General features: G+C 33.0%; 1 protein-coding gene across 1 annotated transcript; it reads right to left on the bottom strand.

The window, feature by feature from the left end:
* Positions 1–333: 333 nt before the first annotated feature.
* Positions 334–1,600, bottom strand: LOC114314348 (zinc finger protein GIS). The gene has a single exon (XM_028260828.2). It carries the CDS (start codon positions 1,364–1,366, stop codon positions 569–571), a length of 798 nt encoding a protein of 265 aa, XP_028116629.1. The 5' UTR covers positions 1,367–1,600; the 3' UTR covers positions 334–568.
* Between the last annotated feature and the right edge of the window lie 23,580 nt (positions 1,601–25,180).

The following is a 25,180-nucleotide window of genomic DNA, read 5'->3' as shown; positions in this document are numbered from 1 at the left end:
CATTACCCACACACAAAATATAGGCTTTTCTATATACCCACATGCACGTGAGAGTTTCATCACATCCATCCATAGATATACCCATTTTGATAGTAATGCCAATTTCCAAATATTCCTCTCACGTGTTCCAGAATTTTGGAGGATGGGAGATAGATTGGTCTATTGCTCCTCTATGATTGCCCACTATTGGATTGGACTCCAAAGAAATTAATTATTACTTTTAATAAATAAATTTAAAAAAAAAAAATTGTATATACACCATGTTGGTGCATGCTCATTCAAGCTTGTAATAAAATCATTTCATTTACATATTAAATCATACTAACAAGTAGGTAAAAAAATCATAATAACAAATTGTACTTAAATTATTTTTTTTACAAGGAGATAAGAGAAAGAGAAGCTCCATGGCATCGCGCAACAGTAAGACTCAAATCCTAATTCATCCTCATATTAAATTGTGCTTAATTAGAGTCATCTCACTTTTCATAACAAATGATAGCCCGGAATCCATTAGAGAATTTAAATTTTGTTTCATAAATATGATTATATCGAAGCATAATCAAATTTCTTACAGATGAAGATCCAAACTCACATGATCTTGTACCGTGGACTTCGCTTCATACCCATACCGGCTTTGAGAACTAGAGCTACCCATCATCGGCGATGGCTTCAAATCATCGCTGGCGAACAATGGCAACGGATGATGCATCGAACGGTCACGATTAAGCGTAGGCGAATTTTGGACAGCGGGGATACGCCATAAGGCGAGAGGGCTGCCATTTATGGGTGGTTGGTGGTGGTGGTGAGAGTACGCGCCACCACCACCGCCACCACCATGATGACTTCCATAAAACCTAGGGGTAGTATTGGCATATGGGTTGTGGTGGTGGTAAGTCATGGTGGCGGGGTTTGGAGGAGCGGTGGCGGAGCCGAGGCGGTGATGAGGGTAGTTCATGAGGCCGTAGACGTCGGAGAAGCCGCCGTGGACCATGGCAGACTGGAGGTGGGCGCGTTTGGCGTGTTGACGCTCTCTCTTGTGTGCATTTTGATGGCCTCCTAGGGCTTGAGAGGTGGGGAAGTTTCTGCAACAGTAATGGCATTCGAATTTTCGACTACTCTCTCCATTGTCGTTGTTATTGTTGTTGTTGTTGTTGTCGTCTTTTAGCACTAGTTCTTCACAGGGATTGTTGGTGTCGGCGGAGTCAGACTCGTCGGTGGTGAGGGCGGTGGTGTCACCTCCGCCGCCGAATTCTATGCCGAATAGTCGAATGCCTTTTTCTTTAACCGGTGCAGGGCGGATGAAAGGGAGTTGAGAGAAGGTATCAACATTCATGAAGTCATGAGTCTCTCTCTCAGCCTTCTCCATGAGGAGGAGGAGGAGGAGGAGGAGTGGTGGTTGGAGGTGTCGGTTGGGGGAGAGGGGAGGAGGAGAAGAGGGTTTGGAAGACTGCACCACCACCTTGGAGAGGAGGAGGAGGAGGAGGAGGATGGAAGGTGGGAGGAGAGGAGAGGAGAATGTGAAAAGGGGAGGAGGGTTTGGATGTGAAGTGGTGAGAAGATGAGAGGGGGGTTGTGGTGGGACCTATAAAGGGGATGGTCTGATACAATGGACAATTGGGGACTGACCCATCTTAGAGTGATGCCTGACAAGCCCTCCAAAATTACTGTTTTTGTATTTGTATTGGAAAAATTACAACACAGTGGAACCCTGTATAAAATAATTATATATTTATGAACAAATTTAAGATTTTAATTATTAATATACATAAATTTTATCATCAATTTGAAATTATTTTTAAAAATTTATACCGAATATTAATTGTATTTTTGTGTTAGTGTTTATGTTTATTTAGATTTTCAATTAATTCTTTATTTAAGATAATAAAGGTAAATAATATAACATATGTTTAAATGATATAATTATCAGCTGTTCATTATTTTCTACATATATCCTATTGAGTAGGGTCCACACCATGATGGTGTATGGATCCTATTCCCATTGCGATTACATGGTAAAAATAGTGTGTGTCTTATTTTTATAATGAAAATGCAGCAGCTTATATTGTGATAACATACGAAAAAATTGATTATATAGAATATTTCTCTTTAGTATTGTAAATGAATTGAACTGAATCGATATTGAAATGTCAAAGTCATCTCGCTAAAAATTGGTCAATCTCGTGCCGAACTTAAGTCAAGTTAAACGAATCAAGTTCAAGTTTAATTTGAATAATTTGATGTTTAAAAAATGCGAGCTCAATTCTAATCAACTCAATTAGACATACAAGTCAGACTTGAACTTGGCAAGAAAAATTGAAACAAAATTTGACTTGCATATCAGTAGAAAAAAGCTTTCAGATTAAAAATTCGATTTGAGGGTCTGGTTGAGGGATTGTGGGTCCATGTCAAGCCTACCTCGATAATTCATCTTATCTATTTGTAGAGTTCATACAAGTCAAATTAAAATTATTCATTAACAACTCCATTCATTTGTGATAACCTGTCTGTCATGTGAGAGTAGCATTTCCCATCTCCCTAACCTGGGAGGGTGCTGTGCCTCTAACACGGTGTTGTGAGTAGGAGTGTGCATAATACCGTTAAAATCGCCGAAATCGTTAAAATCGTATCGAATCGTACCGTCAAGGTAAATTCGTTATTATTTACCAATCAAATTGTCAGTTTTTGGTAAGAAAAATGGCAAATTCTAAAGACACTTTTATCAATCCGCTAGTTTCTATTTTTCTTCCAAATCGCACCGACCCGCACCGCTATTAAATCATGTTTTATAAGATTCAAAAAATTCTTTTTTACTTAAGTTTGCTTGTTATTTTATACCTTAAAATATAGTATTACATTACTGCTCGAAGGGAATTTTATATATTGTATTTGATCATTGTAGTTTCCACAGATGCTTGTAATGAACTGATGGCATAGTCGTTGATATTATCATGTTTTTGCTACACTTGCTGCATCAGAAGAAAGCTTCGCAAGATGCTTAACACCACGGTATCTCTCGGCTTTTTTTTACTCTTTAATTTAAGTTTTGTAATTTGAATTATATTTTTATAAACCGCCAATCCGCCCGAACCGCCAAGGCAAATCCGTCATTATTTGCCAACCGAACCGCCGATTTTCGATAAGAAAAATGGCAAATTCTAGTTACACTTTTATCAATCCGCCACCCACCATACGGTTTCTATTTTTCTCTCAAACCGCACCGACCCGCACCGCGCACACCCCTAGTTGTGAGCTCATGGGAGTGTTTTTTCGAATTTATTCTCATAATTTAAATTGTTTATATTGTAAAGTTCATTAAATAAATTATTTATAAAAAAATAAAGTTAATTAAACATCTGTAACCCGTAACAAGAGCACATTTATGTTTGAAAAAAAATAAACGGTTATTATAATTTTAATAATTTTTATAAAAACAATAATTGTCCGATCATAAGATTACGCATGTCCGATTAACCTCAACTTTTATATAAATGATATACTTGACAAATTCTATAATATAAACTATTCAAATTATTAAAATATAATTGATAAAAACCTCAATAGGCCGTCACAATATTTTTTTCGAGAAAATTAGTCTAAAGTCTCTCTCTCATTTTTAGTAATGGAAGAGATCCACAATATTATTTTGTGATGTCTAAGGTCCCTCAACCTTACACGCATATATCACAGAGAAATTTGACTATACAAAATCAAAACTCATCTCTCTCTCTCTCTCTCTCTCTCTCTCTCTCTCAACTTCTCTATTCTCAGACCTATTTGATTCTACCAAGAAATCCAATCAAAAATTGAATCAAAGTCCTCCACATGAATGGCTCATCAATTCACATCCATCCTCAAACAACTCCGCACTCGATCACCATCACAATCCGTAACGTACATGCCTCGACCCAGAGATGGCGCTCTGAGAGCCATCACTCTGATTTCCGACGACAAAATCGGACCTCTGGTCACCAATGCCGTCGAACAGGTCATAGAGGCAATGCATGTGCCGGTGTACTTCGATCGCTACCAAGTTCGAAGCGACATGAAGAACGCGTCTCCGGAGGTGATCGAATCGATCCGCAAGAACAAGGTGTGCTTGAAGGAAGGTTTAGGGTTTCTGAATTTAACAGATCGGTCACTAGCTCTTAGTCCTTCTTCTCCCACCTTGATTACTTGATCGGATCTAAATCCATGCCGGCCAAAAAGGCTCCTTCTCCGCCGTTGGCGATGCCTTTGGTGTACCAGTAGCCGTCACCGGGGCTGGTGGTCCAGCCAGTGGAGTTTCCTCAAAAACAGTTGTCTCTGGTGGTAGATGATTCGTATTTTAAGAGGAATTGGAGAAGTAGAGGCAGATGATTGAATTGGAGAAGTAGATAATGCAATTCGCTAAAGATTTGGAGGTTAAGAGGATGCAGCTGTTCAAAGATACTCAGGTTCAGCTTAAGAAGATCAAGCAAGCTAAGCAGTCGGGTTCGAATGGTGACAGAAAATAGAATTTCTGAGTTGTGAATTTCTCTGGGTTGAGTGATTTGGATAGGGGGAATTTCTCTGATTTGAGTGAATTTCTCTAAGTTAGAGAGGGGAATTTCTTTGGTTTTGAGAAAATTTCTTTGGGTTGAAGTGAGTCTAGAGAAATTCTTCCCTGGTCCAGAGAAATTTTCTAGATTTCTCTAGTTTAAACTTAGAGAAATTTCAAAAAAATCGAATTTTGTTTATTGGTTGTACTCAGTGCAATAATTTTGTGTATGATTTGTCTGGTGTGTACACTTCTCTTTGCATCAGTGTTGGTGGTGATGGTGTTGTTGTTTTGCCTCCTTTTTTTTTCTTTTCTTTTTTTTTGAGTTAAAAACCATAGCTGTTAGTTCTTTACATAATCTAGAAATTTCTCTAGAGAGAAACAAAGAATTTCTTTGGGTTTGAGAGAATTTCTCTGGAAAGTACAGAGAAATTCTCTAGATGAAATTTCTCTGGATCAAATTGAGGGACCTTAGATATTATAAAAATATTAAATATCCTTTATGTTATAAAATCTTAATATCAGGCATCCTAAAAATAAAACCCCATTTTTGTCACACCCACCCTGTCCCTCTATCTCCACCTTAACTTGGAAAGAAGTGAAATATCCATCTAAATGTAAGTACTGTTAATATTTGTAACCATCTTTGAATGTGGATATTATTAGGTGAATTGTGGTGGTTGAGTATTATATATATACACATCTTCTATCTATGCATTCAATCAAGTTAGTACGCACTGTGTTTCCATATAAATTGAAAAATCTCTAGTAGTGATGAGTCCCACCACTCAATGTTTTGAATGACGTAACATTGCTAGAAGAGAAATATGAAAGAAATTAAATTATCACATTTATATAATGGTTATAACTTACTACAAATATCACACACAAAAAGTAATTTAAATAATATTATGATTAGATAAAAATAATAATATTCTCAAATATGAGAGACATTTTAATAGGTGTCATATGACAGCAGATTGTTTCCAGTTCACTATTGTGGATTGGATGGTATAGTTGGTGCTTGTGAACTTATTATGTTTTATAATTCAATTTGTCATCTTTAAAATAAAATAAAATTTGATTTGATAATCATAATCACTTAATTTTATTATATTTATCTATAAAAAAAATTCAATTATTCATTTTCAAAATTTTATTTAGTATCTATTTTTGTAAAAATAAATATGATAATCATGTGGTTATAATCATTGGGTCATTCTAATTTTTATTTTTTTACTACAAAAACCTAAAAAATAAATAGATTTGATTATTGACATAACACTCATGATAAACTAACGTGCCTAAATTGTACGATTCAATCTATAACACTAATAGATTAGAGATAATCCCAACCCTTTTTAAGAGAAATTGCAGATTATTAGAAGTTAAAATAATAATTATTTTATTATGATTTTGTCCGATGATCAGGTGCAATAAGTCGACTGGGGGCCATGTTTGATATCGCACGTTTTCGTTTTCGGTTTTTCTTTCTTTTTTTTTTTTTTAGTACTTTTAGAAATTTTAAATAATAAAAAATTTAACAACACCCAATTCTGTTATATTTTTTTCATTTCGAAAACTACTCTTTTTTATGACAATATTGTAAGACTTAAATCATAGTTCTGCAAAAGATATAGTACACTTTTCAATCTCCAACCTTCACTCAATTTTTTCTTTAATCTCTTATATTTTAATAACAATAATTAACTTCTTAGATTTAACTCGTATTTTAATGTAATCCCCTAACATTTCATTGTTTGAAATTTAGTGAAAATTGAAATATAAGCCATCAAAATGAAATTTGAATAAAGACTTAAACATGGAAAGCGTAATTTATTATATAATTTTTTTTCCTTCTAATACCGCTGAAATGTTCTCGCGTGGCATTCATGTGGACTTTTTGACTAAATTTTTAATGGCAAGTAATAGGAGATCAAACCAACTAGGCCTAGCATAGTTGGTTATCATAATTTTTCTAAAAGTTTAGTCTCAAGGGAAATGACATGAGTTTAACTCTTCCTAATGGGGAGGGGACACTACAAGAAAAAGCACAAATGGCGACTAAAATTCAGAATTTCGTCGCTGAAAGTTGACCAAATGGCGACTAAACTGGATGTAGTCGCCAAAAATGAAGCCTTTTGCCGACTAAAATGAATTAGTCGCCAAATACTAGGGTTTTAGCGACTAAACTGTTTGTTGGTCGCCGAATGTAGCAGTTTTACCGACTAAAGGTTGTTTGGTAGCCAAAAGCGACAGTTTTTGGCGACTAAAATAATTTAGTAGCCAAAAGTGATGGTTTTGGCGACTAAAAACCATTTTAGTCGCCGATTATAGGTCTTTTGCCGACTAAAAAAAGATTAGTCGCTGAAAATGAAGGTTTTTGGCTACAAAAAAAAAATTAGTAGCTAAAAACAGTGAATTGGCGACTAAATTTCAATTTGGTAGCCAAAACGGGACGTTTTTGGCGACTAAAAACAGATTTAGTCGCCAAAAGTGCTATTTTTAATTTAAACATATTTTTTTAGCGACAACAAATTAATTAGTAGCCCAAAAATCATAGAATTGGCGACTAAATAATTGATTTAGTCGCCAAAAGTGGCCTACATTTTTTTTTAATAAATAATTTATTTTTTACATAAATTATATTCAATAAAATTAATTATATTTACATATATGGTTTTGTATGAATACCGGTCGAAATAGTATATAAATAATATATATTGCATATATAGTCATGTGATGTTCAAGTGGCATAGTGGAGGGAGTAGGTTGGTAAAGGTGTTGCCAGTTGGAATGGTTTACGGTTCAAATCTCAGAAAAATCAAAAAATTTGTTTTTTTTTTTTTTTTTTTTTACGGAAGAACCTTTGGCGACTAAACTTTTAGTCGCCAAAACTGTTATTTTGGGCGACAAAATAGTTTAGTCGGCGATTCATGGACTATTGGCGACAAAAATATTAGTCGCTAAATGTGTGCTTTTAAAAAGTGTAATGCACTCTTTTTTGCCGACTAAAAAAAGTTTAGTCGCCGATACCTCTCGCGACCACGTATGCGCGACAAAAGGGGCGACTAAAAAAATTAGTCGCTGAAAGTAAAAACTCGACTTTCGGCGACTAAAAGCGGACTTTTGGCGACTAAAAATTTAGTCGCCAAAAATGATTTTTCTTGTAGTGGGAGTTGAATTAAGAGGTAAGCATTTGATACTTTGTAAGGGTGAGAAGATCACATATTTGAGAACTCTATTATTACAATTAAAATATGAGAGGTCAAAGTAAAATATTTAGATGGAAATTTAAGGGAGACTCTATTTACGCACCACCTTTTATCTCAAAGCACACTATTAATTAATTTATTTTTTATTACAATTTCAACCTTAGGTAAAATGACTACAAAAGACAAGCTATGATACACACCATTGGTATAATTACCATAAAGGACAATAATGAATATAATACACATCAACAATCTCAAACTTGTTACTTGTGTATCTTGTCTGTCAAGAATCCAAAAATCGTAAAATAAAAATCAAAAACCCTTAAAGAAATAACCAAAAATATACGTATTATCGAAGATTTTGATTAGATTCAATGAATGATGCATCTAGCAAACTGATTCGGACCAATGAAGCAAGGAAAAGGTTATTTTTATTTTTATTTATTTTTTTTCGTTTTCGTTTACTTGTTGAGTGGTAAACTATTTGTATTAGTTTGGTTATCCAAAGTCGAATAATATATCAATGTTTGTGGGTATATTGTGGTAGGTGGAGTGTGTGAGTAAGGGTAAATATGGAAGATTGTGGTATGTATTGAGCAAAATATTCATTTGTCAAATTATTAAAGGTGTGCCTTGAGTAGTGGCTTGCCTTGAGATAAAATGTGGTATGTAAATAGAGGCATCGGAAATTTAAAGGTAAAAAGAGTAATTTACCCTTCTACAAATTATAACAAGTTATATATATATATATATAATATCTATTCAATCATATAAAACACAAAACTTATTAAAACAATTTTTTAAAAATTTGCCACACAATTTCAATTTCCAAAAATACCTACAAAATTGTTAATTGAATTAATAAATATGCCATAATAACTATTAATTAGTTTTCAAAATTTACTTATATTTTTCATTCATCAAACTGTCTAAATATTTAGATATTAAATTATACACATAATGTGTGCACCACTATTAATATATATATATATATATATATTAAAGGGTATTATATTATATCAATCAGTCAATTAGAGAGGTAGTAGTGGTAAAAGTAGTAAGTAGAAAGGAGTGAGAGAGAAAGAAAATGGGGGATAATTTTGGTGGTGGTGTGGTGGGTCACATTTCTCTCTCTCTCTCTCTCTCTCTGAGTCTCTCATATGATAGCGAGGGACCAGATACAAGCAGTAGTTGGTGTTGGTTCTTTATAGCTGTGTTGGCTGTTTTATATCTGTTTCTGGCATTCGTGCAATGTGGTCCTCCCATTCCTCCTCTCTTCCAAAAAAATAAAATAAAGTGTTACACTAGTTTTACATTGAACCATCACTGTGGTCTGTATCCAAACCAAAATAATACACTCTCAGGGTAACAAAGTACAACACCCCTCCCTCTCTCTCTCTCTCTCTCTCTCTCTCTCTCTCTCTCTCTAATTGCATGATGCTGACCTCTTTCCATCTTTTTGTTTTCAATTTTTCTTAAATGCCCATATTTTATCATCTTCTTTTCTTCTTCTTTTTTTTTTTTCTCAGCAAAAATAAAGCTTTATTGAATTAGAACCAAGGAAAAAATCCTTACATCTTACATCAATAAAAATAAACAAAAGCAGTGCTAATAGCATCATAGTAAACCTTACTCATCCCAACTAATGAATCTTCTTTTCTTCTTTTTAATATATTTTACTTTTAAGTAAATTATATTCGCGGTCTTTATCTTCTTGTATCAATTTGGTCTTTGTATTCCAATTGTATCAATTTTCCTCTTTAATTTTTCACATTTTGACAATTCAATTGAATGATAATATCTGTTAAAAAAATTAAAAAAAAAGAAGAAGAAAAAATCTAAGGTAAAATGGTCCATTCAAAAGGAATGAACCATTTTAAATTAAACGCCAACCTCTCAATTACTTTGAGGAAAGTGAATAAACTATTATGTCCTCTTCATTTCAACCCAATCCTTGTCAACATAATTGAACAGGGTTGTAGGATCTGTCACGCTCAAAAAATAATAAGACTCATGTCTATTTTGCAAATATAATATATATTAAATTTTACATAGATACATGATGGTGAAAAAAAATAATGAAATACATTGATGATACATAGCAACTCTTCTAATGTAATATCGTGTTTGCTTTGGCTAACCCTTAATCATATTACTTTATTTGGCAATATCCATTTATTAGTTATTGACAAAGCCAAGTGCACTTGTAATAATTTCTATTTATATCTTCTTTTTCTTCTTTTATTCCCATCTATTGCTTAAGATAAGGTAAAGCACACCAAAATGTACAATTTAACTTAACAACCCTTCTTTGCCATAATATTTAAAATATATATATATATATATATTGTCAGAAGATCATGATATTTCAAAAATGTATACAATTAACCTGTTATTGATGTTTGAATCCACAAGAAAGGTGAGAAACTAATTCACAAATGTGTACAATTAACCTTTCACTACAACATTTTCTTAGTTTAGTGACATTTGAAAGTGTCACAAAACTATTCTTCTAATGACATTTTTTGGTCTTGTGGCATTTTGAACAAGTGCCACTTCTATCGGTGCCACGGTAGATACGAGTGCCACGGTAGATACTTGTAAGTGTCACTGCACCATTATGGCTGAAAACTTTCAATGACATTTTAATGTCATGGTAGATATTATTTGTGGCACTATCAAGCGCCATTAAAAAAAGAGTTAGTGACACTTGTAAGTGTCATTACACCATCAAGACTAAAACCTTTCAGTGACACTTTAATGCCATGGTAGGCACTATTCGTGACGCTATCAAGTGTCATTCATGACGATAATTCGTTGTAGAACAATTTGATCTGCTCTTGTGGAGACTCGAACCGCCAACCTTCCGCACCATAAACCTTATACACCACACTCTTCCCACTACACCTCTATAGCACCACATGATTATATATGCAACATATATTATTTATATAGTACATACATCCATATTAATATAAAAGTATATGTATAAACATAATTATTTTATTGAACATAATTTATGTAAAATAAACTATTTACTACCAAAATAAAAAAAGACCACTTTTGGCGACTAAAAAATTCTATACTTTTGGCTACTAATTGTTTTTTAGTTGCTAAAAAACTTAACTTTTGTCGACCAAAATCGGATTTGGTCGCCGAAGATGCACTTTCAGCTACCAAAATTTTGGTCAGGAAATTATTTTATTCCTGCCTTAGGATTTTAGTTCTCCCGCGCTAAAAATGACCACTTTTGGCGACTAAACTTATTTTTTAGTCGCCAATTGTAGACTTTTGGTTACTAAAATTTTTTTTGGCACCAAAAAGCTTTACTTTTGGCTACTAAAATTTTTTTAGTCAGTAAAACCCATATAATCAATGACCAAACTTATTTGTAGTCGCCAATTATAGACTTTTGGCTACTAAATTTTTTTAGTCGCCAAAAAGCTTTACTTTGGGCTACTAAAAATTTTTTAGTCACTAAAACCTATATAATCAGCGACCAAACTTAGTTTTAGTCGCCAATTGTAGACTTTTACTAAAATTGTTTAGTCGCCAAAAAGTTTTACTTTTGGCAACTAATGCTGTTTTGGTCGTTGAAAGCTATACTTTCAGCGACCAAATTTTTTTGATCAGGAAATTTAGTCGCCGAATATGCTTTTTCCTGTAGTGTATATTGAGTTTAATTCATTTATTTTTAATCATTTACTGCATTTTAAAAATTTAAAAAATATATTGGCATTTTTTGTTTTTTTAAAAATATCATTATAAGTTTGAAAAGTTTTTGGCTTAGTGACATTTCTCAAAATGCTATAAAATATTTGTTTATGACACTTTTCACCTAAGTGCCATAAAAAGTAATTTACACATATTTAGTGTCCTGACATTTTTTAAAAAATGTCATTGCAAATATTCATAAAAAGTTTTTGTAGTGACATTTTTATTGTAGTGAAGTGATACTTTTTTTAATTGAAATGCCACTAGAGCCTTGTATGTTTGTGGCTCTATGACATTTTTCTAAAAAATGCCACCAAATATTCTTTTTGTGACTTTTTTAAGAACATGCCACTAGTATGGTGTTACTAAAATATGTTTTTGTTGTAGTGTTGTGACACTTGTTCATTGAAATGTCACTAGAGCCTTTTATGTTTGTCGTTTTGTGGCATTTTTCAAAAATGTGCCACTAAATATCATTTTTGTGTCATTTTCTAAAAATATGCCACTAGTGTAGTGCCACTAAAGTATGTTTTTGTTGTAGTTTTGTGACACTTGTTCATGGAAATGTCACTAAAGCCTTTTATGTTTGTCGTTTTGTGACATTTTTCAAAAACGTGCCACTAAATATCATTTTTTGTGGCATTTTCTAAAAATATGCCACTAGTGTAGTGCCACTAAAGTATGTTTTTGTTGTAGTGTTTTATTAATAAAAAAGGTTTCAATCATATGTGTAACTATAGCTTGCAATGAAAGCATGAGATCGCAACGTGCAAAGAAAAATATAGAGAAAAATTAGTTTGTAATTCAAATTTAAGTATATATTGTGAGGTGAAAAGTTTGTCTCCAATTTTAAAAAAAAAAATATTAGAATTGGACGTCCAATCCGAGCAATGGATACTTTTGCCATGTCAAAATTTTATATGTCAATATTTCAAATTTGTTCACCTATTTTCAAACTCAATATTACATTCAAATTAAAAAAAAAAAAAATTGATATTTAATACGTTGATGGATAGATAAAATTTAAACCTTTAATTTACAAAGAATGCCATGGTGGCACAATTTGAGAGTTCAAATTATTCCACCCAGTCCATATCCATCATACTAGAGAGAAGTCTTTTTCTCACGTTAGACAACACGTAAAAAAAATTTAGATCACACATAACATTTTGGGAGAATTTCACAGTGATAGAGGTATAAGATTTGCTTGCACAATTTAGTATATAAATTGCTTGTATTTTTATCATTTTAAAATTATTTTTCTACTTATTCTCCCTTAATTTTTCTGTACATATTTCTCTTTATAGTAATGCTACAAAACCATCTATTTTCATTATTTTATCTTATCATCCGTTGTGTTATAGCTTAGTTATTGTCTGTTTGGTGTGTTGAAAATATATTTGAATGGTGAGATCTGCTACACTAATATTATATTTACAAGTTAAATAACAAAAATGTCATAAATGTAATTTATTTTTATTTTTTTCATATAAGGATGGTATTGTGTCGGTTCATTGAGTGTTGCCGATAATCAAGGTTATTAATTTTGCAAGTACAGAATGCCTATGTTGACTTCATCCCAAATGGATTTTGAAATTGTCAACAAAAAAAGGACTCATTTAGCGGATTTTCTTGAGTGTTCATATTAGAGGTGTGAATGGGAGAATAGATCACAAAAATCTGATGAAGACTGAAATACTGTGTTTGGTTTGGAAATTTAGGGAGGGATTTAAAAATAGAAAGGGAAAATGTGTGTGAAACTAGATAAAATATGGACATATTTTATTCTCATTTCACCTATATTTTCTTTTTTTCTTTTCAAATTCATTTCTAAATTTCTCAACCAAATGCAGCATAAGAGATCAGTGCTCTTAATTGGAACATGGGCATAACCATATACATGTAAAGAATAAAATCTGATATGATTTGATCAGTTACACGATACTCAAAGTGGTCTATGTAACCGTCTCTAGGGACAGTGAGAAGGTCAGATGTTTAGAATTCGAGTTGATGAAAAGGGATTGTTGCTCTTTCATTTTAATCTAACTTATTAACCCCTTAACACATTCTATCGTACGACCCAAAAATAAAAAACTGGGAAATAAAAAAAATTGATCCATCAGTTGTATTGAACAATGATAATGACAACCAAAATGAAGAAAAATAGGCACCGTTCGGAAAGTGGTTTTGTAGGCTTTTTTGGTTATTTTAGCCACAAAAAACAAAATGGGCTATTTTAGCCACAACAAACAAAATATCACATCTAACCCATAATCATTACACTCTTCTGTCACAAAAAAAAAATCAAAAAAGTCAAAAAGTCATTCCCAAACCAAGCTTTTTAGCCCAGGCTAAAATAACTAAAAAAGTCAAAAAGTCAACCCACTTCCCAAACCAACCCATAATATAACAACAAAAAATCAAAATGTTCAATCATGTTTTTCTTAACATTAAAATAAAAAAGTAAATTATTTTTTGAGTAAATAAATTTTTTCTTCTTGCAGATAAAAAAAAAAGGGCTACCACAAACAGAGTTAATACAAGTAATCTGTAGACACTAATCAAAAGTAAAATACAATATAAAAGAGATAATAACATTATTTTTTTTTATTCATATAACTAACAATAAATGATGAAAATGTAATAAAATGTTACATGAATTAAACTCTTAAAAAAGGACAATACAATTAAACTTGTGGAGTTTAATATACTTTTTCGAATAAAGAAATGAAAACACAATCAAACAGCCATTTAAGCTTAAGTAATCCTATTTGGCATTTAACATTGCTGCAAATTGCCTTCAAGTTTTTGCAATTTGTTTCTGGAAATTTTATTTAAAAATTATAAAATATATTTTTATTTTAAATTTTTAAAAATTATTTCCACCAAAAACCAAAATTCAAATGAAAATAATGAATATTTTTTATTTTTTTCACTAAATTTGTTCAATATTAAAAAATAAATAAATTTTAAAAAGTCAACCAAATATAACCATAATTTTTGCAATAGTATTTGACACTGTTGCAAATAACTGGGTTGCAAAATGACTTATTTATGTTGGGATGCCGACGTCGTAAATAATCACATTACAAAAGGTATTACTTGAGACAATAAAAATTACATGTTTGCTTGACAGTGATAGTTACCGCACAAACAAAAATAAAAAGATGCCAAAGATAATTAATATTGGAGATCGTATCTAAACAGTTTAAAGCCTAAATGATTTTTAACCATTTAATTCAGATTTTTAGTTTTTGCCATTTCTTAATGGACAGAGGCAAAAGAGTTTTTTTGCAGAAAAAATGGCATAAATGCATTTATGGAGAAAATAAATACTTGCAAAACTCAATCATCTAATTATTGAAAAGAAGTAATTTTATATTTGTCCTGTATTCAAAATGAGGGAGGCATATCTGGTAGCCTATCCTTTCCTTCGTTCACTACTTCCAAGGACTACTCAACCTAATTAATTTGGTTTACTGTTCGATTGCTTAAAAGCCTTTTCGTTCCATTTAAGGCATTGTATGTTTGAGAGAGAGAGAGAGAGAGAGAGAGCGAGAGAGAGAGAGAGTTCTTTTTGGGTGATAATTGTTTGTTTTCTTAAAAAATAAAATGATATAAAAATCTATTTTTTGATTCACTTTTTGAATTTAGTGATGTTGCATGATAATGATTAGTTGATAATTAGTGAATTTTAATTATTAACCAATCATTTTAACAAATTACTAGATTTATAAAATGAGTCTAACTTTTGAGCTTAAATAATTATGCTCATATTAAAAATGTCATTAAGGGTCGAAGTGGATAGAGAAAGTACTTCAAGAGTTAAATTGAAAAAAATGTAAAACTTAAAGGAGGCAAAGTGTGATTTATATTTTTATATTACGTGATTGTTACTGTGACATTTTTTATTTAAAATTGGATGGAAGTTTGTTTTTAGAGTAAATTCAAAACAAATATATATATATATATTAAAGGCCAAAATGAAAAAATCGTGAAACTTAAGCGGGCAAGGTTCACTTTATCCAAAATTTAGCATTATGACTCATAATATTAAAAATGTCATTATTATATCATTTTGAATATTTAAAAAAAAAAATTGGTTTTTTTTTTTTTTTTTTTTTAAGATAATGCTATGCAAATATAATTTTTGTTTAAAAATTTCACACAAAATCTGTGTCCTTTCATTATTCTTTCATTTCAAGCCAAAATTCTCACCATTGTGATTTAGAATAAATAATTCGAGTTTTATGTTCAATATAAAAATGAATTGTTGCTTCATAGATAGTAGAAGAAATTGATAATGTCAAATTGAAAACTAATCTCTCAATCATTTTGAATAGAGTAATTAATGTACTATTGTGTACATGATTTCAATTCAATTTCTAAATTACATTAACAATTGAACTAAACTAATACATATACTAAAAATGTAAATTACTCAAAATTTAAAGATTCGTGTATCTGTGAGTCTCTCTCTGCAAATAACAGTCTACTTTATACTTGCATGCTTGACCCGTTGTGCAATTATTCCTAGCACCAACTGCTCACAACTTCATAATTCTACCTTTCTTTGCCATTCCAAGACAAGTCACTATCCCCTCTCTCTCTCTCTCTCCTTGGGTTTTTTTTAGAGGAGAGAGATGAGCAAGTAACTCATTTCAATTTTTATTTATTTATTTAATGGAAGTACCTCCTTTGATGGATTGAACCATCTCATAAAGTGGACCTCAACCAACATGCCCTTCAAAACCTAATAACAACAACCCTTCATTCATGCAACCCCCCTCCCCCCCCCCCCCCCTTTCTCTTTGCCATTAAAGTCACAGTCACAGAGGTTGTGAGAGCAATGGAATGGGAGAGGGGGAAGGGGGACCATACATGTTTTTGAGTTCAATTCAACTGCAACTTGTGTTGTGCCCCTCTTCTATGCTCTTTAAAAGTAGAAAATAATATGATGTGAACCTTTGCCTCTTCTTGTTTCTCTTTCTCATTTCATGTGGCAACATCTTACGCTACGTCGACATTTCATGATTACATATTTGAAAATGCTTTACTTTTAAATGGATTTTTTTACTTGATTTTCTTACTTTCAAATCCAAAGGCATTCAATGCCACGTATATTTATGAAAGTAGATGGATTTGATACAAATCTTGTGAGAAATTTGTTTTTGTATGCGTTACTCTTGCAATTAACTTTTTATTAGTAATAAATCTTGTGTGCTTTGGGATTTAATTTTTTTGGTGACTCTGATTTTTTTTTGATGACATGAAAAAATTAATATGTTTTAAAATGATTGTTTTAGTTATTTTTTTTAGGTGTATGGAAATACGCGATGAAGAGACATATGACTTGCTTTTTTGTTTTAAATTCTCATTTTGCCATTGGTAGAGAATAAAGCCAATATTTGTCAACCTGAAGTTGGGGGCATGTTAGTCCTTTTACACACGCTGATGGTTTAGCTTAATTTGTTGATTTGCTTATTAGCTTTCAATTATGGCTTTCAAAATAGTAGAACCCAATTTAAGTGTATTTGCTAGTTGTCAACCGCGAGCATTATAACAGTTTTCTTTATAATAGAGAAAAATAAATAAATTATTCTAGTGTTCAACATATGTACCCTCATGCAATCATTCTAGTGTGCAAGTCTATGATGAGTCAATTTAGATACAACTTTGGGACTTCAATGAGTGGCTTTGTTGGTCTTCAAGCACATGCAAGATGCATTCTCAAAGCACAGACAATTTGCTTTCCTCCAAGCAAGACAATTCGAGATCAAAAGTGACAATTTTACAAGAAGAATTTTATATAAATTTTATTTTTCTTACTTTTTTTTTTGATGAAAAATTAGTTACTAAATATTTATATTTAAGTTTTGCTTATATATATGTTCAATTAATAGTATGATTAATTCATTTAATCTTTTTTCGTGACATAGTAGATCTTAGGTGAATTTTATCAATTTTAATTTTAAGAAATTTATTTTTAACGTAACTATTGCAAATATTGTCAATAATATTTTGTAAACAATGCATGCATTGAAAAAATAATATAATTTTTATATAATTTAGTATGTCATTGTGGTATTAGCATGCCTTCCTCCTTTCTTGGAAATTTTAATTGACTGTTTTTCAATAATGAGAGGGCATGTGACCATTTTTCAAGAAAATATGGATAAAGTGGCCACATAACCACATGCAATGAAGTTGAAATGCTCAACTCATCTAATCATTAGTGGCATAAGTTCGTAAAATTGAATTACTATACGGTAATCAAACCTTAGCAGATAACTGATCTTGGATTTTCTATATATATATAATCATGTAATTGAGTTGTGGGTGCTCATTAATAGAAGTTCTTTTTGAATAATAATATAAAAATATAATTTTTTTTTTTATTTTTTTGGATCAGCAAAAATAAATAACTTTATTGATGAAAAAAACATAATACATGCAAAAGTACATCAACAAAGTAGGGAAATATAGAAAGCATCATAGCTTAGAATATAGAATGATGATATTCAATATAGACATCTTTTATTTTAAAATGAAACACACATGAAAAGAGACTTTAATTTACAAAAATCACATTGACACAAATTTGTGTAATGGTAGAGTTATTTATTTTTATTTTTTTCTCCCTGAAGGATCACTCACACCATAATACTAAGAATCCCTAATTCTCTTTTAAGTAGTAAATGAGTTTTTGTCCTTCACTCTCTTCTCTCTATGAGGTCACTATCTGGTTGTTCCTCATCTCTCTTTCTCATTAGGTGGCTTGAGTATGACATTGCCTTTGATGAACTCCTGTCTTGGGACCTCCAATCTTTGTTTCTCTTCTCCTCCTAGATGTGTTTCCCATACGTGGACGAAATGGGTTAGATGTGGAAGATTGTTCATATCCTTTTGCGCTTGTTTGGATGTGGACTATATATATACACACACATATATGTGTAATAATTACTGCTTCATATATATGCTTTCATGTAACATGTGTTAACTATTGTTTTCAAAAACCCAGTGACTAGTCAGACAAAATTTTAATTTGGGATTTTGGACATACCCTAATCAAATTGGGAACAGAATATGGCCCCAAAAGAAGAATATGATTCATTTTTATGTTCTGCTGAAATAGAGACTTTTATTGTCAAATTTTCTATTTATTTAAAAAGTGGAGCACGTCTAGCATTCAGTTTGAAGTAAACATCTTTCTAATTGATTAAAACTTGTAGGATAGAGCATTGAACATGACAAATTGCTTTCTTCTTTTTTCTTTTCTTTTTTTTTTTAATTTATCGGTTAAAGAATTCATATAAAAATTTTAAATGTACTTTTTTTGAAAAATAAAAAATGGTTTGAACAAATCACCATGTGTTTAAAATTAAAAGAAAATATAATTACAAATCAGTGAAATGTAAGTCTCATTTGCATTTCTAAAAGATGTCTCACTTACACTATTAATTTGTAATTAATTTTCTCAGTTTCATTTTTCTGGTATTCCCCCCCCCCTTATCAATTATGTATGAAATAAAAGGGGGGAGGGGGAATTACTGCTCGGTAACTTTTAAAAATTATTATAAATTCATAAAAAAAATTAATTTATTTTTTTTCATTAGTTTTTTAGAAATCACTGTCATGTTATTTGTCCCAAAAACAAGAAAAATGTGGGTAGTTTGGAAATGACCAAAAATTAACTGCTGTCAATTAGGTTCAGCTAGCTTTAGGGAAGATGTCATCATGTAAGTCTGATTGTGGTTCCCACAGGTATGGAGTTGTTGGTAATTTAGCTTGTAATTTATAGCATTCTTTATTAAAAAAAAGGTTGAGTAACTTTCTCTTGTAAATGAGTTGCATATTGGTCAATATTCTAGAATTCACATTTTGAATAAATTTAAAAAAAAAAAAATTGCTTAGTTTCATTTTTCCAAAAATACTTTTCAGAAAATTCTAGTTTCTTGTTTTCCGTGTTTTTTTCTTTTCTTTTTTTTTACTGAATTTTTTTTATATTTTAAGCAATTTTTTTTTACTTTTTAGACATACCTAACATAAATATACTTAAAAAGTAAAAAATTTGTGAAAACAAATCTTTTAAAAATTCACTAAATACCAAAAATATAAATAAAAAAAATGAGAATTCAGTATATTTTTTGTATTTTTATGTATTTATTAATTTTTTCACAATTTTTTTATTTTTTAGATACATCTAAGTAGGTGTATCTAAAAAAGTTTTAAAAAAAATGTTTAAAATTTTAAAAATATTCACTAAAAAAAAAACAAAAACCAAAAAATTCAATTTTTAAAAAACTTAATCCAAAAAACTCAAACTAAACACACTGATTATTATTGGAGGTGATTAATGTTGGTATCTATAAAAAGTAGGGTGAAGAGTACCAATTAAAAGAAACTTTGAAGAGATTAAATCTTTTATTCAATGAATATTCAATTACAAAGAATGAAGATATTTATAAACTATAACTGCTAAGTAACCCTAGTTGTATTTAACCAAACCATAACAAACCAGCTAACTCTAGTTTAATCTTTTAATCTGTAACTTTCTAATTGATGCAGTGGTAAGCTTGAAATTCTCAACTGATGTGGCTCAGCCGTTGAAGCTGTCGACTGACGGGGCTCAACTGTGGGACTATGTCTCAGCTTGGCTTGACTGTGGCTGAGCTGTAGGACTGTGTCCCAACTTGGCTTGACTGTAGCTGAGCTCCTTATCCTAACCCCTCAAGCTAAAAGGGGTGGAATGTCCCAAAAGCTTGTTCTGAAGATACAGAAACTGAGGAAAGGATAAAGGCTTCGTGAATAAATCAGCAAGCTGATCCATAGAAGAAATGTGAAGAATATTAAGTTTCTTGGCTGCAACTCTCTCTCGAACATAATGGTAATCTACCTCGATATGCTTAGACCTGGCATGAAACACAGGATTATTGAAGAAGGAAATTGCAGACATATTATTACACCAGAGAGTAGGAGCTAAAACTGAAATATGAAGATCAGACAGCAGCATTCCAAGCCAGCTCAGTTTAGCAGCTGTTTGAACAAGAGCTTGATATTCAGCTCCAGTAGAAGATCTGGACACAGTGGGTTGTTTCTTGACAGACCATGAATCAAATTAGGACCCAAGAAAACACAATAACCAGTAGTTGATCTTCGATCAAGAGAGCAGCCTGCCCAATCTGAGTTAGAAAAAGCATGTAAGGTAAGAGGGCCAGGAGTAAACAGAAGACCTTGATGAAGAGTGCCTTTAAGATATCTGAGAATTCTTTTAACCAAAGAAAAATGACTGGTGAGAGGAGTCTGAAAGAATTGACAGGCATGGTTAACAGCAAAAGCTAAGTCAGGGCAAGTGATAGTAAGGTATTGTAAGGCACCAACAAGACTTCGATAGAGAGAAGGTTGAGAGAAGGGTAAATCTGCTTAATCAGTAAAAGATTTGAGAGTCATAGGAAAATGAGAAGACTTATAATTAGTCATACCAGCTTTAACCAATATCTCAGTAGCATACTTCTTTTGAGATAAAAAGTATCCTGAAGAAGAAGAAGTAACAGAGATGCCTAAAAAATAGTTAAGAAGCCCTAATTCCTTCATATAGAAGGTAGAATGCATCTGAGTAATGAGAGTGGAAATGTAAGAAAAATCACTTCCTGTAAGTAGAATATCATCAACATATATTAAAAAGATAGCGATGGAGTGAGGAGTCTTCTTAACAAACAAGGATGAATCACAATGACTGGCCATAAAACCATGAGTGAGAAGAAAAGAAGAAAATGTAGAAAACCAGACCCTAGGAGCTTGTTTGAGTCCATACAAGGCTTTATTCAGTTTGCAAACCATGGAAGTATTGGTTTGATCAACAAAACCAATAGGTTGATGCATGTAGACCTCCTCCTCTAAGATACCATGAAGAAAAGCATTGGAGATGTCAAGTTGTTTGATAGACCATTGAAAATGAAGAGCCAAACATAAAAGAAGTCTGATAAAGGGTTGTTTTGCCACTGGACTAAATGTTTCAAAGTAATCAATTCCCTCAGTTTGGAGAAAGCATTTGGTAACCAATCTGGCTTTATGTCTACCAATAGTACCATCAGAATTTTACTTAAGACAAAAAACCCATTTGCAATCAATAGCCTTTTTTGTGGGTAGAAGATTGACTACAGTCCAAGTGCCTTGCCTGAGCAAATGTCACGACCCAAACCCACCCCTATGGGTTTAGCACCATAACCGGCCAGTAATCCATGATTACTGAAGGCCTGCTTGACAGTAATAACAGTAATACAGAGTACAGGGGCTGGCGGAAGCCAAAACAGTAAATGAAAGATGTCCAATGAGCTGTGACAGTCTGTATGCAAAAAGACTTTTCATAACATATTCACATTCGGGAGCAAAACAGTATGTACATACACATATCATATACAATCATCCAGGACAAGGACCTAAACCCCATTAGAGCAATACAGTACAAGTCTTATACAGTTTATACAAAACAGAAACAGAAAAGGGAATCTAAAACACCCCAAAAAGCCCTAGCTTGAAGGACTTGGAACCTCGCAGTGAAGCACGTTGGTTGGCTTGACAAAAAAGGAGTTTAACCCAACGCCCCTAGCTCCGATCCGGTGCCTAGACACCTACATATATATATAAACAGTGAGCTAAAGCTCAGTGAATAACATATGCGTAAAGAGATTAAGAATGAATGTCCTTTCAGTAATTAAAACAGTTATTTGAACAGTATATTAGTTATTCGATCATAACAGTCATAAGTGGTACATCCAATAGCAAACAATACAGTCGGTCTTAACAGACCGAACAGTTAGTTGATGGCCATCATATCAGCAAACAGTAGTGGTTCCAAACATGGGAACCGACAGAAATCTCTGTGACAGTAGCGGTGCAGTCCAGTAACAGTAAATTGCTATGGATGCCACGAATCAGTTCGCAAATAGGACAAGCATTCATTTACTAAGAAATAACATTTCAGAAAGCAGTACAGTTGATCATTCAGAAATTATTCATGATTGAATATATCTTTACAACATTGTTACTCACAGAATTCTGGTCTACAGATAGGTTAATGAGCGTCCTCGGTTACCAACCCTACACAGTTACAGGATGAACACACACTAAGTTGCACGTTTGGGAAAAATAACTTAGTCCCTATCTTGACTCGGTGTGGTTCTATAGCATTATCTTCATTAAGATGCCTTAAACTACGCCTAGGAATGCCTAAGATTGAATGAGGATGCAAAGACGCACTTTAAAACACTTTTCAGAATTTTCAGAAAACAGAGGTCTCGCTCGAGTGTGGCTTTCTACGCTCGAGCGGACATGCAGACAAAAGAGCTACGCTCGAGCGTGACTTTTCTCGATCGAGCAGACTGCAAAAGTACAGGATGCATGAAATTCATGCTCGACGGGCGCTCGACCCTCTATAGACGTGCCCCGAGGGCCTCATGTTACAGTTCGGACTCAAATGTCACGGTTCTGAATCTAATCCCGCAAAGTGCAATGCGAGACCGATAAATCACCAAAGAGTCCAAATCCGGCAATTCGTTTTGGAAAACTAATTTTTAAGAAAGAAGTGTCAAACATGGACTGTTTTTTCAGATACAGAGTCGCCACCTAAATGTTTATTTTGGGAAATTTAGGAAACCCTGACTCGTTGCCTAAGGCCACATGCCCGTCATCACCAAAGTTGCCTCGGCTCGGGAACTTGGGTACGATTGGGTAAGGTCATCTATGAGCACCCCCGCTCGCCCGATCAAAGATCGGCCACTACTAAACATGATATTTTGTTTTGAAAACATATGTATTCTTATTCCGATTAATAGCTAGAATTACTATGTGATGCGCACAACACACAAGTATAGACTAGATCGCCTAAATTGGAAATAAACATTTTCATGTTTGTTTGTTTGAAAATGGTTTGAAAATGCTACTCGCAAATAGGCTAAGACGTGGATTTGCCACCCTCAAGTGGGCTTAGAAAACATGATTTTGCCACTCCGCAAAGTGAGCTTAAAACTCACATTTCGATGAATTGTTCCAATTCAAGCAATCTAACCTTCACCCACAAGCATTCAAGCAGTTATATCATATAAGCAAATAACATCATGGCAAGCATGCTATCATGACAACACTTACACTCATGCAAGATGCTAAAGCATAAAAGCTTACCTAATACTCCGAGCCAAAACAACAACTAGTTAGTAATCAAATGCATGATCCTAGTTCATGTTAAGATGGCTAATGCAACACATGCAAAAATGCAACTAGAAATAGGCTTGGCTATTCTAAGATGGCATATGAGATGCAACTTGATAATCATGTATTCAAATCGGAATTGAAATACAATGCAGTTAGTATGATGTGCCGAGGCCGGTGCATGCAATACAAATGAATGGATGCAAACATGCGAACATAAGAATGCTAATTGAAACATGACCTAAAACTAACCATTGAAAGCAGCTAAGTAAAAGGGAGAAAGACGTAGGGTTGGAAGACATTCACACACACACGCACACACACTTATTACAAAATTCGCCCTCTCGACGGAGAGTCTGAAAGAATAATACAAACCAAATAAATAATTAACTACTCTAGTTAATTAAATATTACAAAACCTTAATTAATTAACAAATTAATTAAGTTATTAAAGCAGTAAAGCTGCCTCGGGAAGAGGGTCAAATGCTTGCATGCTCGATTCGTCTCGCTCGAAAACCTGTTTTCATGCCACATGTTGCCTCTATTTGCACTGTTCTGCACCTGTGAGAACTGTGAAAATCCTTGAGATGCCTCTGAATTACTCCCTAAGCATTGTGGGATGTCACCGGCCAAAAGATAGGACCACCGGCCATTAGGAAATGGTCACCGACCAAAAGTGGGGCCATCGGCTGGACTTTGGTAGCCAGCCGGCACTGAAGAGGGCCGACCGACCATCTGTTCCTGCTAAACTCTGTTTTTGCTGCAGCAGAGGACAGACAATGCATGGCAAGGAATTTACAAGACAATGTATGCACGACCACCCTCCCTATCATGCTATGAACTCAAGGGGGTTTGGTTCTTGACCCTCGGGCCACCAATTACACATATCAATGCACGATGGCCAAAGGCGCCAAGTGTGTAATTTGATATCAAATAAAATACACAAAAACACATAAGGGCCCCAACCTCTATCATGATTGATTCAAGAGACAAGGGATGCGCACACAATGCTATGCAACCTAAGCATGCAAGCAAACTAATGCAACATGAGCATGCAAGCAACAATGCTATACAAGGCAACTAGCATATAACAATATGCAAAGACAAGCATGCAAACAAGCATGTAACTTAACAAGTATGCAAGATGGATGAACATGCAACAACATGTCAATGGGCTAACATTTAATAGCATGCAAAGGCAAGTATACTTAGACCAATGTAATACATGCATGATGAACTTAACAAAGCAACACAAGCATGCAATAGGCAATAGGCAATAGGCATACAACCTAAACATGTGAACATGTATAGCATGCAACAACATGGTGAGATGGACTTATACTAACATGGGTAGCTCTCAAGCATGCCAAAATCAGTGGCAAAATGGACTAAAATGATGGCTTGACATGCACCAAAATGAAGCTCATGCAATGGCTCACAAATGGGGTATAAAAGCACAACTCTCAAACACATTGAAGGCATGATAAACATGAGAATATGGCACACCTATAAACTCTGAAATATCATA

Source organism: Camellia sinensis, chromosome 10 (genome assembly GCF_055761805.1).
Source record: "Camellia sinensis isolate YWXY chromosome 10, ASM5576180v1, whole genome shotgun sequence".
In the NCBI taxonomy this organism is placed as follows: domain Eukaryota; kingdom Viridiplantae; phylum Streptophyta; class Magnoliopsida; order Ericales; family Theaceae; genus Camellia; species Camellia sinensis.
This window is presented reverse-complemented; position numbering and strand designations above follow the sequence as displayed.